We start from the raw sequence: 11,766 nt of genomic DNA, 5'->3' as shown, positions 1-11,766 counted from the left end.
TGTGGTGTCGGAGCAGGAGGCCTGGACCACAGCCAAGTGGTCACAGAAGCAGTGGTAGACCCGGGCCCTAGGACCAAATGCCATCTGGGAGGTCTGTGCCACTGCTGGGATGGGCAGGAGGAGGGCAGTGAGCCAGGCACTGGCTGCCAATGCAGCGTTGGTCTGTGGGGTCATGAGGACAGTATAGTGCAGTGGGCGGCAGATGGCCACATAGCGGTCGTAGGCCATGACCACCAGGATGAAGGCTTCTGAGCAGTTGAGACCATGGAACAGGTACATCTGCAGGAAGCAGGCAGGAAAGCTGAACAAGTGGTCTCCCAGTAGGAATAGGGACAGCATCTTGGGGACAGTGGTTGTGGTGGAGAGGATATCCAGGGCTGAGAGGTTAATCAGGAAGAAGTACATGGGCTTGTGGAGTCTGGGCTCTGCCACCACAGCCACCAGGATCAGGGCATTGCCCACCAGAACAAGCAGGTAGATTAAGAGGAAAATCCAGAAGACAGGGAGGAAGAGGGACTCTGGCAGAGAGGGGATTCCTACCAGGTAGAAGACTGGTGAGGAGTTCTCTGATCCATTACAGGCTGTGGCACCCATGGTGGGTCAGAGCTGGATGTCTGCCGACAGACACTGGAAACATCAGGACACATCTGGAAACCAGAGCAGTTCGGGAAACATTAACTAGAACATCTGTCTTTTATTTCCCAATTGAATCTCAATTCCAATTCTTTGTGCCAGGAGTTTTATTGCACAATTAAGATGCCCAGAATGGTGAGGTATCTAACAGCAATGGTTGGAAGAGCTGGACCTGTTTGGTAGGGAAAAGAGGTAGATACAAACACCTAAAGGACTGTCAAAGGAAAGGAACGACACTTGCAAAAAACTGGGGGCACTGTTAGCAGCTTCAAGGACCCAGAATTTAACCCCACATATGGAAGAAGTTTCTTTCAACCAGAACTATCTCATTATGCAAAAGACAGGCTGGAAAATTAGAATCCCATGTAACAAAAGGTATGCATGGAATTAGAATTTCACGTAACAAGAGTTATGCAAGGCTGGAGTCTTTTGGGCTGGAATACTACAGAGGAGATTTAATACTTTGATAGGAGCTAGATTAAAAACCTTTAAGTAACCTTCTAGCCCTAGATCCATTAGTTCTGAAAAATAAATAAACAGCATAAAGGAATTATATCAATAAGATTGCAAAGTTGGAGGGCAAATTTAATCCACCTGAGAAAAAGTTTTAAAGCAGCCATTCAAATGCTGAAACACCAGTTTTAAAAAAAGCATTTTAAAAGTTCCTTTATTAGTTCAAGTAGCTCCTTTAAGGATGTCTGATCTTTTAGCCTAGTTTTTACTGCCATGGGTGAAGAAACATTCTGAGTATGGCAATGCTGATGAACTACTTACCAGATTTTGCTGACTACCACACACCAGAATCTTCACTGCAGTCATTTGATACAAGCCCATCTAGTCCAGACATCTCTACACAATTCCTGAGCTGGGTTCTTTAACTGAGACCTCGTGAAGACAACAGAATCAGGGTTGACAATGAGTAAAACTGAACCCTGGATGTAAAACTCTATGGAGTTTTCTCTGAGGCTCCCGGGACTCTCATCATGTATGCCCAAACCTAGAGGATTGATAGCGGCCTCTGGTAAAGACTCCAAGCTCATAAGCTCCCAGGAGCCAGTGGGAACCCTTCTTCTGGAGTGGCTGAAAGAACTGCTTCCGTTCTGCTGTGCATTCAGTTGCTCTTCCTCCGGGCCCCACTCCATTCTCATCTCACTCTGTCTGGACTGGACCGTTATGTCTGAATCAGTGCCCTTTATCTTTGTCTCCACATTTCCATTCACTGAAGTCTTCCCTTTCTGGGATATCTTTATCTTTGGCTGCTTCCTCCAAGGGACACTAGAAAATGCTGTCTGCTTAACCCAGAAATGGCTTCCCTTTCTGTGTGTGCGTGCTGGGCTCCCTCTGTCTGTCTCTGTCTAACCTGGGTGCCCTGTGACCTAGCTTTGTATCCAGTCTCTTTGTCATATCATACTGTAACTAACCATCCTGATTTGCCTAGAACTGTCCTGGTTTTAGCACTGAAAGTCCCAAATCCTGGGAGACTCCTCAGTTTCCCAGACTGTTGGACACCCTAAGAGGGCAGGGACATTGTATTATGTGTCTTTGATAGAAGGAGTCATTTCCCCAAAGGAATCCAACTGGAATTCTACCCCCATGGGGAAAAAGCAGGCCCCAGGGTGCTTCCGTGTCACTCTGTAAGTCTCCCCTCCTCCTGGCCACTGCAGCTCAGCAGGTGTGACTGTTGGCTACTTCATGCCCACTACCCTGGAGCCTTCTTTCCTTGACCTCAGTTCAGAGGGCACCACAGAGAACCAAAAAGTTTTAGAATCGGCGTCATGAAAGAAGACCAAGTGCTGCACAGAGTAACTCCCTCCCTGGAGGCTGTTAGAGAAGGTCACTGGGTGTTCATGGAGGCCCAAGACCACTGAAGTGAGACTTTTGAACCCACAGAACCGAGCTGAGAGAAGATATGGATTCGCCTCTCACCTTGGGCTTGTCCCTCAAACTGAGCCACCCAGGCCCCAGTTATGTTGACATTGGGATCACTGTCTCTTCTATCCCAATGATGTCTTGAGCAGCTCCACTTGGTTTCCTCAAACCACCTCCAGCTTCTCCCTCTACTAATAAAACCTTTCTCATGTCACAGAATATGTAAGAGTGAAAACAGCCCTGCAGATAGTTGCGTCCCTGTCCTCTCCTTACAAGTAAAGAAATCAGGCGGGGGTGGGTTGAGGGTGGGGGGATCGGCCCCAGGCCAACAGCAGGTCAGCATCAGAGGTAGTCCTGGAAGCCAGGCCTCCTGGCTATGGCCTTGGCTCTTTCCACCAGGCCAGGCTGCCTGGAGAACTTGGAAGCCCTGGTTTCCACCTGGGGAAAAATTAGGCCGAAGATGGTCTTCTCTCTGTTTCTTAGGCAAATGTCAGAGACAAATATCATTTTTTGTTTTGTCCTGAGGGCATTTCAAAACAGTTTCAGATGAGCTGGTTACTAAAGAGAGGCTCTAAATGGTAGGAAAACGCTGTTTTCAAGAAATGTCTTAACAGAAGAGATGAACCAGGCACATCTGCATGAGAAAAGTCCTGGCAGCCAGGCCCTGTGTGCTGAGCATAAATGTTGTGTAAATGGCAACACCTGGCTCCTAATCAACCCTCGATAAATATTTTTGAATAAATGAATTAATGAATAAACAGGTTAACGTGAGTTAGGTTGTACTTTTTCCCATAATGGACCAGTCGGCAGGAGGTTTTATTTTCCTTAAATTGGTACAAACTGCATTTCCCTTAAAGTTGCTGCAATTCTGAGAGGCTGTTCCCATCGCTGACCAGAACCCCGTAAGGCTGGAGGTGCCAGGCCATTGTGCAATCACAGCACATCAGAGACAGAAGGTGCCTTAAAGCAAGCAATGTAGTCTAATCCCCAGTCCTCCTCGATCCCATTTTTCACTTTAAAAAAGCTCAGAGAGGTGAGCGACTTGATTAAGGTTAGCGAGTTGGTGGCAGAGCTACACCAGAACCCGACGCCTGCTCTGCCCCAGCTCCTACAGGTCTACTGCGGGAGAGGCACTGACGCTCGCCTGTCCGGCAGCCCAGATCATTCCGGAGTTGTCATTCAGGTACACATCTGTTTCCCTCACTGGCCTAGGGGTTCCTTGGGGTCAGGGATTGGGTCTGACTCCTTTCCTATAACCAACAAGTCAGTGGGGCCCAGGCACCTTGCTTCCCAGTTTTCCACAGACGGAGACTGGATCGATACTGTTCTCACAACCTCAAGGCTTTCTCTCCAGTGCTGCTGCAGGATCAGACAATATTCGGGACTATAGAGAGTTTCTGGTCCAGCTCCCTTATTGCTGCTGACAGGGAGCGGGAAGCCCAGACGGGGCTATGACCTGGCCAAAATCACTCAGATGGCAAAGCAGCAGCAGAGCTAGCCAGCCCGGAATGCTATGCAGTAGAGTAGAAAGAAGTTAGCTCTGCCCCCTTCTCTTAGAGCCCCTCTCATAGACGGGGGAGGGTCCCTAACTGCCCGCCTCCCAAACCCTGTCCTCCCAGAGCCGAGCCCCTCATTGGGCTATGACTGGCCCTGGGCACTTTGCTTTTGGCCTTCATGCCCAAGACCTTTGCTGGTTGGCTCAGCTCACCTGCCCAACCCAGGCCACTCCAGCTTCTCCTCCTTCTCCCCAAGTCAGCGCTGCCTCAGTGGGAAGGACCAGGTTGGGGCTGAGCCTGGTCCATTAAACTCCCAAGCTCTACCCCTCCTTAGCCTGCTGGGGCCTTGACCCCCAGAGGTCTCCTTCTACTGGGGCTCTGAGTAGTGCTTGTTTGATGACTCCCAGGTGGCTGGTTAGCAGCTACCACGGAGCTTTGTTGATAATTAGAATAGCAAGCTTAATAGACCTCACTGAGACACAGAACTTCATGGTCTATTGGGGCTTTCCCATATATTGAGTGACAGCTGGTTTCCTCATGAGACAGATGAGGAAACTGAGGATCAGAGGCAAAAGGGATTGCCCAAAGACACACAGCAATCCAAGGACAAGACAGGATCTGAAGTCTCAGGTTGGCTAATTCTCACTCCAGCCTGTGTAGCAGTCAATGAGAGAAATGAGAAAAAGGTTTTGAAGCTTCTCTGTGTAAACATGAAGTGCTTGTGCTATTGGCCTTTGGGGACCTTTCTAGTGTTTTGAAGCTAGAGGAGCAAGTATGTCAGGGCAGAGAGCCACTCGGCTTCCCCAGTCTTTACTCTTTCACCCCCTCGCTTGCTCTCTTTTGCTCATGCTCACTCTTTCTTAGATGTCTTATAATTCTAGGTCCAACCTCACCCACGGAGACTTCGGGGACTTCGTCTTCCTCCAGCCCCCAGTGCTCTTTCTCTCCACTGGATTAACCAGGCCTGGCTGCCAGTGCTACCATTTTAAATATTAGGATAACTAAGGTTCATCATTCCTTCCACATCGAATGAACCTGGCTTTGTGCTGGGTGCCTAATCACCGTGAATCAACCTAATCTAGTAGGGTAGCCAACCAAAAAATCGGCCATCATATCCACTGTGGCCTGTGCTGCTGTAGAGTTGAAGGGTCCAGAGGAGGGAACAAAACAGCTTGCAGAATGGAAGGCATCTTCCAAGTAGGCCATAAATCATAAGCAGATGAGGAGACCTCTCCTGGACAATAAGGAAGGGGTAAACAAAGTCACAAAGGGGTGAAGAAGCAGGAGGTGTGTCAGATAGAAGTTTGTTTGAGATGTAGTATAGAAAGAGAGACCAGGAGTCTCAAAAGATGAGGATAAAGAGATCGGCAGGGGCCAGAGGGAAAAGGGTCTCGAATTCCAAGCCAAGGAATAAGAACTTAGTATGAAGATATTGGAGAGCCAGAACCAGCCTTTAAACAGGGGACTAGTATAGGCAGCTACATGTTGCAGAAAGATCGTACCCACTGTGGCGAGGAGAATGGATTAGAGTGGAGAGGCTAGAGGCACGGAGACCAGCCAGGGAGCTTGGTGGCAAGGAGAGGAATTGGGAGGAGTAATAATGACAATGACAAGAGAAGACAGCTGCCCTTTGTATGTGCTCACTTGTGCTGATGACTGTGCCACAGTGATCACATACTTCACTTCATGTAATCTGAGCAGTAATTTTTACTACCCTTGTTTTTATAGATGAGGAAACTCAGAGAGGTTAAGTAACCAGGCCTGCTTTGGTCCCTCCTCTGGGTGAGTAGTAATTCATTGTTAGAGTTCGATCCATCCCTAAAGCCTATGCCTCTTAACTATCAGGGATCAGAGAAATCTTTAAGAGGTAAAATAGTCAGAATCTGATAACTGATTATGGAAGAGTCTAAGATGATGCCAGTATCCTGGCTTGGGTGACAAGGCAGATGGTGGTGATGTTGACTGAGATGGAGAACACAGCGGTGGGTGGCAGGCAGTGTAGGTGGGAAGGAGGATTTAGAGGAAGATGGTGAGTTCAGATCTGGACATGTTGCATTTGAGGAACCTGTGGGACATCCACATGGCGATGTCCTGCAGATAGTTGAGGGTCTAAGTCCAGAGCTTGGGAGAGAGAGCTGAAGTACAGACAAAGATTTGGGAAATATATGCTCATGGTGGTGAATAAGATTACCTAGAGGGAGAGTACAGAGTAGAAGGACAGAAATTTCGGGGAAAACAACATGAGATCGAAGCATAACAAGAGGTGTCTGCAAAAGATACTGAGAAACGATGGCCAGAGAGTGTGAAGCAAAACCAGGACAGAATGAGATCACAGCAGCGCTCGAAAGGGCAGATGAGGTCAGCAGCATCAAGTGCTCCCGATAGGCCAAGAGGGACGAGACCTGAATGAAGAGTGTCCGCGGGGCCACTGGTGACCTCGCTGCGAACAGGCCCAGTGGACCAGTGGGTCTGGAAGGTTGGGGATGAGTGCAGAGAGACTAGACAGCGTCTTCAAGATGTTTGGCTGGGGGCCGGCCCGGTGGCGCACTTGGTAGAGTGCAGCGCTTGGGAGCGCAGCAGCACTCCCGCCGAGGGTTTGGATCCCATATAGAGACCGGTCCGCTCACTGGTTGAGCGCGGTGCGGATGCAACACTGAGGGTTGCGATCCTGTTGCCAGTCACGAAAAAAGACACACAAAAAAAGATGTTTGGCTGGGAGGAGAAGTGGATGGTTGGAGGCTGATGAGAGGTGTCTTAGTCCATTCAGGCTGCTAAAACAAAATGCCTTAAGCTGGTAATCTACAAACAACAGAAAGCTCACTGTCAGCTTCGTAGATCGCATCTTCTCTCTGTGTCCTCACATGGTGGAAAGGATTGAACAAGTTCCCTTAGGCCTCTTTTGCAAGGGCACTAATCCCATTCATGAGGGCTCTGCCCATCACCTTGGGGTTAGGATTCAACACAGGAATTTTGGGGGAAGAGAAACATTCACACCATAGCAAGAGGTCAGGGAGAATTTTGTTGTGTTTTTAAAACTGGAGATATTTGAGCACATTTCCCACCATTTGTTGGTGGAAAGAAGCCAGTAGAGAGCAAGGGGACGAAGGAAGGGGAGAGGAAGAGGATGGTTAACAGAGGAGGAAAAGGAGAGCTTCTGAACCCAGGGTCTAGGCTCCAAGGGCGTCAGGTGGGAGAGAGGGGGATAAAAAAAAAGAGTGGGATCAAGGTAAGTTCTCAGATTTGGTGTTGCGGGTTGGGGGACAAGTCTCATTTAAGACCACCATGTGAGAGGATTTTAAAAAGATGCTGCGACTGTAGGAGCATTTGCCTACTGTTGAGTGCGGCTGGGAGGCAGCGTAGTGGATAGATGCTCAGGTGTTGGAGTCAGACCCATTTGGATTCAAGCCAGGTGTTTAGCTGTCTGAGAATCTCTTTCCTCCTCCGTAAAATGGGGGTTTCTTGAGTGCAAGCTCTGTACTAGTGCATTGCAGGTTGAAAAGAGGCAAAGGGGTGTGAGCAGGTGTCATACACATTTTCCACTCAAATTATTGCAAGTCACCGTCCTTTTCTCCTGGGACTGTGGGGATATCCATACATGCACGGTCCCCTGTCTCTCCCTCCTCAGAAAGTGGGGAGGTCCAGAAATATCTCCATGAAGAGCCCAGGTGTTGCAGGAACGTTTTAAAGCTCAGAACAGAAAATAGCCCAGCCTTCCACCCAAGCACAGGCCAGCTGCCTGTACCCTGCCTGGCACCAACCTGCCCTGGTGACGCTCTGTCTCTCTCTGTCTCACCCCCATTGCTCCTCACCCTCACCAGGGCCTGAGGCTCTGACAGACGCCAGAGGCTGGGAAAGAAAAGTGCCAAGGAAGAAAGGGAAACTATAAATATGTTTGGGGAGAGCCTGGACTGTCGGAATCAGCAGCCAGTGTCGGGGCCTCCAGCATTCTCATCGCTGTCACCATTCTCACTGCCACTAGGAGGCAGTGTGGGTTCAAATCCCAGTCCCACCACTTACTAGCTGTGCGTCCTTGGGCAAGTGACTTCACATCTCTGCCTCTGTTTCCCCCTTTGTGAATGGGGTAACAGTACGAGCAATATTGGCTGAAGTGAAGGTGGTGAGATACTGTATGGGAGAGTATTTTGAAAACTGTGAAGTGCTGTGGTGTTGTCACCACCACAGCCACAGAAAGGCCACCCCTGGATGTCTTCACCTCTGAGGTTGTTCACCCTGCAAAGGCCAAGTTACTTCCACTCTGTTTCTTTGGGATTGTGCCATACCTGTGACAGGTTACCCTGGGTTGCCCCCATTCCTGGTCCAGTGTCTCAAAGGAGGAAGAAAAATTAGGGATCCAGGTGAGTGGAAAGGAGAGAAGGCTGGTGGCAGAGGGACAGGCTTCTGGCAATCTCCCGGAGGGTGTGGCCAGCCTGTCTGAGGCACACTGAACAAGGACATGAGAAGAACTAGGAGATGATCCTGGCCATGTCCATATTCTTCCTGGAGGAGTCCTGGAGGAGTCCAGAAACACTTGGGGATGGGGGTCAGGGGAGGTCCTTGAAAAATGAGTGCTGATCAGGTGAACAAGACCAAGGTGTGCATGGTATCCTCTGGGTCGGGGCCCAGGTAGGTGGGCGAGGCTGGTAAGGTAGGTTATAGTATGTGGTGACAAGCCTCGGATGTCAGGCTAAGAAATAAACTTCGCTCTGAGGAGAAGGGCTGGGCATGGTAAGATCAGGGTTTGGAAAGATGACTCCAGTAGAACATGGAGGATGGATTTGAACAGGGAAAACTGAGTTACAGAAGAATAAGGAGACTGTGCAAGGGTCCAGGAGAAATGAGGAATGGGATCTGAGTTAACGGGTGGGGAGAAGATGTGAAGGATGAAGTTGTCACCAGGCTGTGGAGAGGGACAGTGGTCAGGGATGGGCCTGACCCCGAGGAGACTGGGGGCTCAGAGCAAGGACCTGGAAGGGGCAGGTTTGCAGGTGAATGATGAGGTCTTTGCTTAGCTTGAGGTGCCTGGGGGACCCCCATGAACAGGTGGACATGAGATCAGGAGGATGTCTGGGCTGGAGCAGAGATCCAGGAGTCAGAGCTGGGGTTCAAGCTCTTCCTGTTGTGGGAGAGAAAGCTGAGATTTGACAAAAAGAGTGACATTCCAAGGTCACCCCGCTGGTCATCGGTAGAACAGGACTAGAACCCAGTCAAAGGCACTGGCTCAGTAGTCAATTCGGTATTCAACTCCATGGCTTATGGACTAGCAAATGGTGACCAAATCTTCAGACTAGCCCTTTGAGACAGTGCCATAGTTAAGGACGTGGACTCTGGGGACAGATGTCTAGGTTCAGATACGGGTCTGCCTCTTACCAGCTGTGGGACCCTGGGCAAGTGTCTCAACCGCTCTGTGCTTCAGCTTCCTCATCTGTAAATTGGGGATTATAATAGGTCGGTGGGAACATTAACTGAGTTAGCACAAGTGAAGTATGTAGAACAGTGCTTGGCACGTCGTGAGTGTTAGTCATAATTATCACATCCATTTTACAGCCAAGGAAACGGCAGCTTAGAAAAATGAAGTAACCGCCCAATGCCATGCAGCTAGCTGTTGGCAGAGCTCAGACATAAGCCACTCCAAAAACTGGGTTGGTTTACTTAAGCCTCCCATTGCTGGCTATTTCTGGAAGATGGTTGATGTCTTTCACTCAAGAGACTGCAGTCCCCAACCAAAGGACCCTTAGGGGGAGATTCTGCAGCTCTCTAGGCTCCCTGTTTGGGCCCAGCTCTGATTCTGATACCACCACGAAGCTTGCTTGCTGAAGAGATCCGCCCTCTTCCCTTGCCAGAGACCAGGCCTGCTCCACATGAGAGACCAGAGGCCTGGTCTCCTCTCTCCCCCAGTGAGACACAACTTTGTTCCACCTAGAGGACAAAAAAAGGACAGTCATTTAAATGAGGACAGCATCACTTAGACAGTGAGAGAATTTTAGACATGAAGCCAGGAACAGGTGGAGCGAGCAAATCCAGGAAAAGTGCACGCGGTGGAGCGGGTGTGTGTTTGGGGTGTAAGGTGAGGAGGAGAAAATCAAGCAAAATGCAAAGTGATGATGCTCTGAATACACAGCACTGATAAAAACTGGTTAGCCTGGTCCAGCCCCTCCAACAGTGAGAACAGAGGCAAGTCAGGGTGTCCCACCCTGGCCCAGGCTCGGCCCTGATGCCAGATGGAATCCTCCTGGCCGCATGGCGTTCTCCCCGAGCTTCCTCTGCAGAGGGCCAGCCTGGCCCAGAAGCAGCTGCTGTGCTCGCTCTGCTTCCTGCCTTCCCCATCCCCAGGCTACAGGCTCATAACCCCATCGGGAGGAAGTGACTCATCTTCCTAGATGAAGCAGGCGGCGTACTTCCCAGCAGCCATCATAAACGCTGCAGGCGCCACACAGACAAATCCCAGGCAGCAGCAGGCCGTGAGTTTCTAGAGATCACCTCCATGCGGTGCTGTGGCACTAACTTTCCAGAGCAATGTCCTCGGAGAAGAAAATCATATCAATATTAGCTGAGCACCTATCACCCACCTACCAGGCACAGTGCAAAGCCTGTCATTTATTAGCCCCATCCTACAGATAAGAAAACAGAGACATAAAGAATTAAGTAACACACAGGCACAGAGTCTCAGTTTGGGAAGATGGAAATGTTCTGGAGATGGGGCTGGCCGGTGAGCTCAGTTGGTCAGAGTGCAGTGTTATAACACTGAGGTCGAGGGTTTGATCCCTGTACTAGCCAGCCACCGGGGAAAAAAACTCTGGAGATAGACGGTGGAGATGGATCGTGGTGATGATCGCTTTAACAGTGTGAATGTACTTAATGCCACTGAACCATACACTTAAAAATGGTTAAAATGGTAAATTTTGTGATGTATACTTTACCACAATAAAAAAAAATACTATACACTAAGAACGAAGTAACACAGCTACCAGTGGAAAGCCAAGAGCCACATACACTTAAAAATGGTTAAAATGGTAAATTTTGTGATGTATACTTTACCACAATAAAAAAAATACTATACACTAAGAACGAAGTAACACAGCTACCAGTGGAAAGCCAAGAGCCACACCGGGGCAGCCCTGCCCTCTGCCTTGTTCTTCACCGGGGCAGCCCTGCCCTCTGCCTTGTTCTTAACCATCCCCTGTACTGTCTCACTTGCAATTGTGGATAGTGACCTCACAGAAGATGCAGCTGGACAGAGGGATGGGGACACTCAATGTCGGGCTGAGAAAGGTGGTTTATTGTGGGGGAACTGGGAGGCTGGGGCACAGTTTTAAGCAGAGAGGGGCATGGTCAGATTTAAGGACTAGAAAGTTCCCTCTGGTTTGTAGGAAGATGAACTGGAGGGGGAGGCTGGAGGTAGGGAGGGGTCTGGGACACTGCCCAGACAAGAGATGCTGGCAGCCTAGACCATGGCAGCGGCAGCCAGATGGACAGAGGGGCAGGCTTGAGAGACTAGTGCAGTGAGGTGGGCAGGTGTGTGTGCTGGGGGTGGGGAGGCAGTGGCTGCTCTCTCTGGGCTCCTGTGGTCTGCTCAGTCACTTCAGCTCCTGTGGACAGGGATCTTTCCCAACCCCTTCTCCCTGACTAGAGTCCAGGAGGAAAAGCCAGGGCACGGATCTCCTCTCTGGCCCCCGGGGGGCAGTGTTGCAAAGCCTTCAGGGAGCTGGGGCCCTTGCTCCAAACTATCCACAACCCAGGGCAGATGCTTGCTCCTACCCCCCAACCCCCA

The 11,766-nt window shown here is 49.9% G+C and overlaps 1 protein-coding gene across 1 annotated transcript in view; it reads right to left on the bottom strand.

Annotated features, from left to right (window-relative positions):
• The window catches only part of LOC103605942 (olfactory receptor 2AT4-like), a 1,748-nt gene extending 1,154 nt beyond the window's left edge, over positions 1 to 594 (bottom strand). Inside the window, exon 1 of the mRNA XM_008590534.1 lies at positions 3 to 594. Coding sequence (XP_008588756.1) covers positions 3 to 594 — 592 coding nt within the window. The remainder of the gene's footprint in view (positions 1 to 2) is intronic.
• Between the last annotated feature and the right edge of the window lie 11,172 nt (positions 595 to 11,766).

The sequence above is a fragment of the Galeopterus variegatus genome, unplaced genomic scaffold (genome assembly GCF_000696425.1).
Source record: "Galeopterus variegatus unplaced genomic scaffold, G_variegatus-3.0.2 Scaffold6185, whole genome shotgun sequence".
NCBI lineage: Eukaryota > Metazoa > Chordata > Mammalia > Dermoptera > Cynocephalidae > Galeopterus > Galeopterus variegatus.
This window is presented reverse-complemented; position numbering and strand designations above follow the sequence as displayed.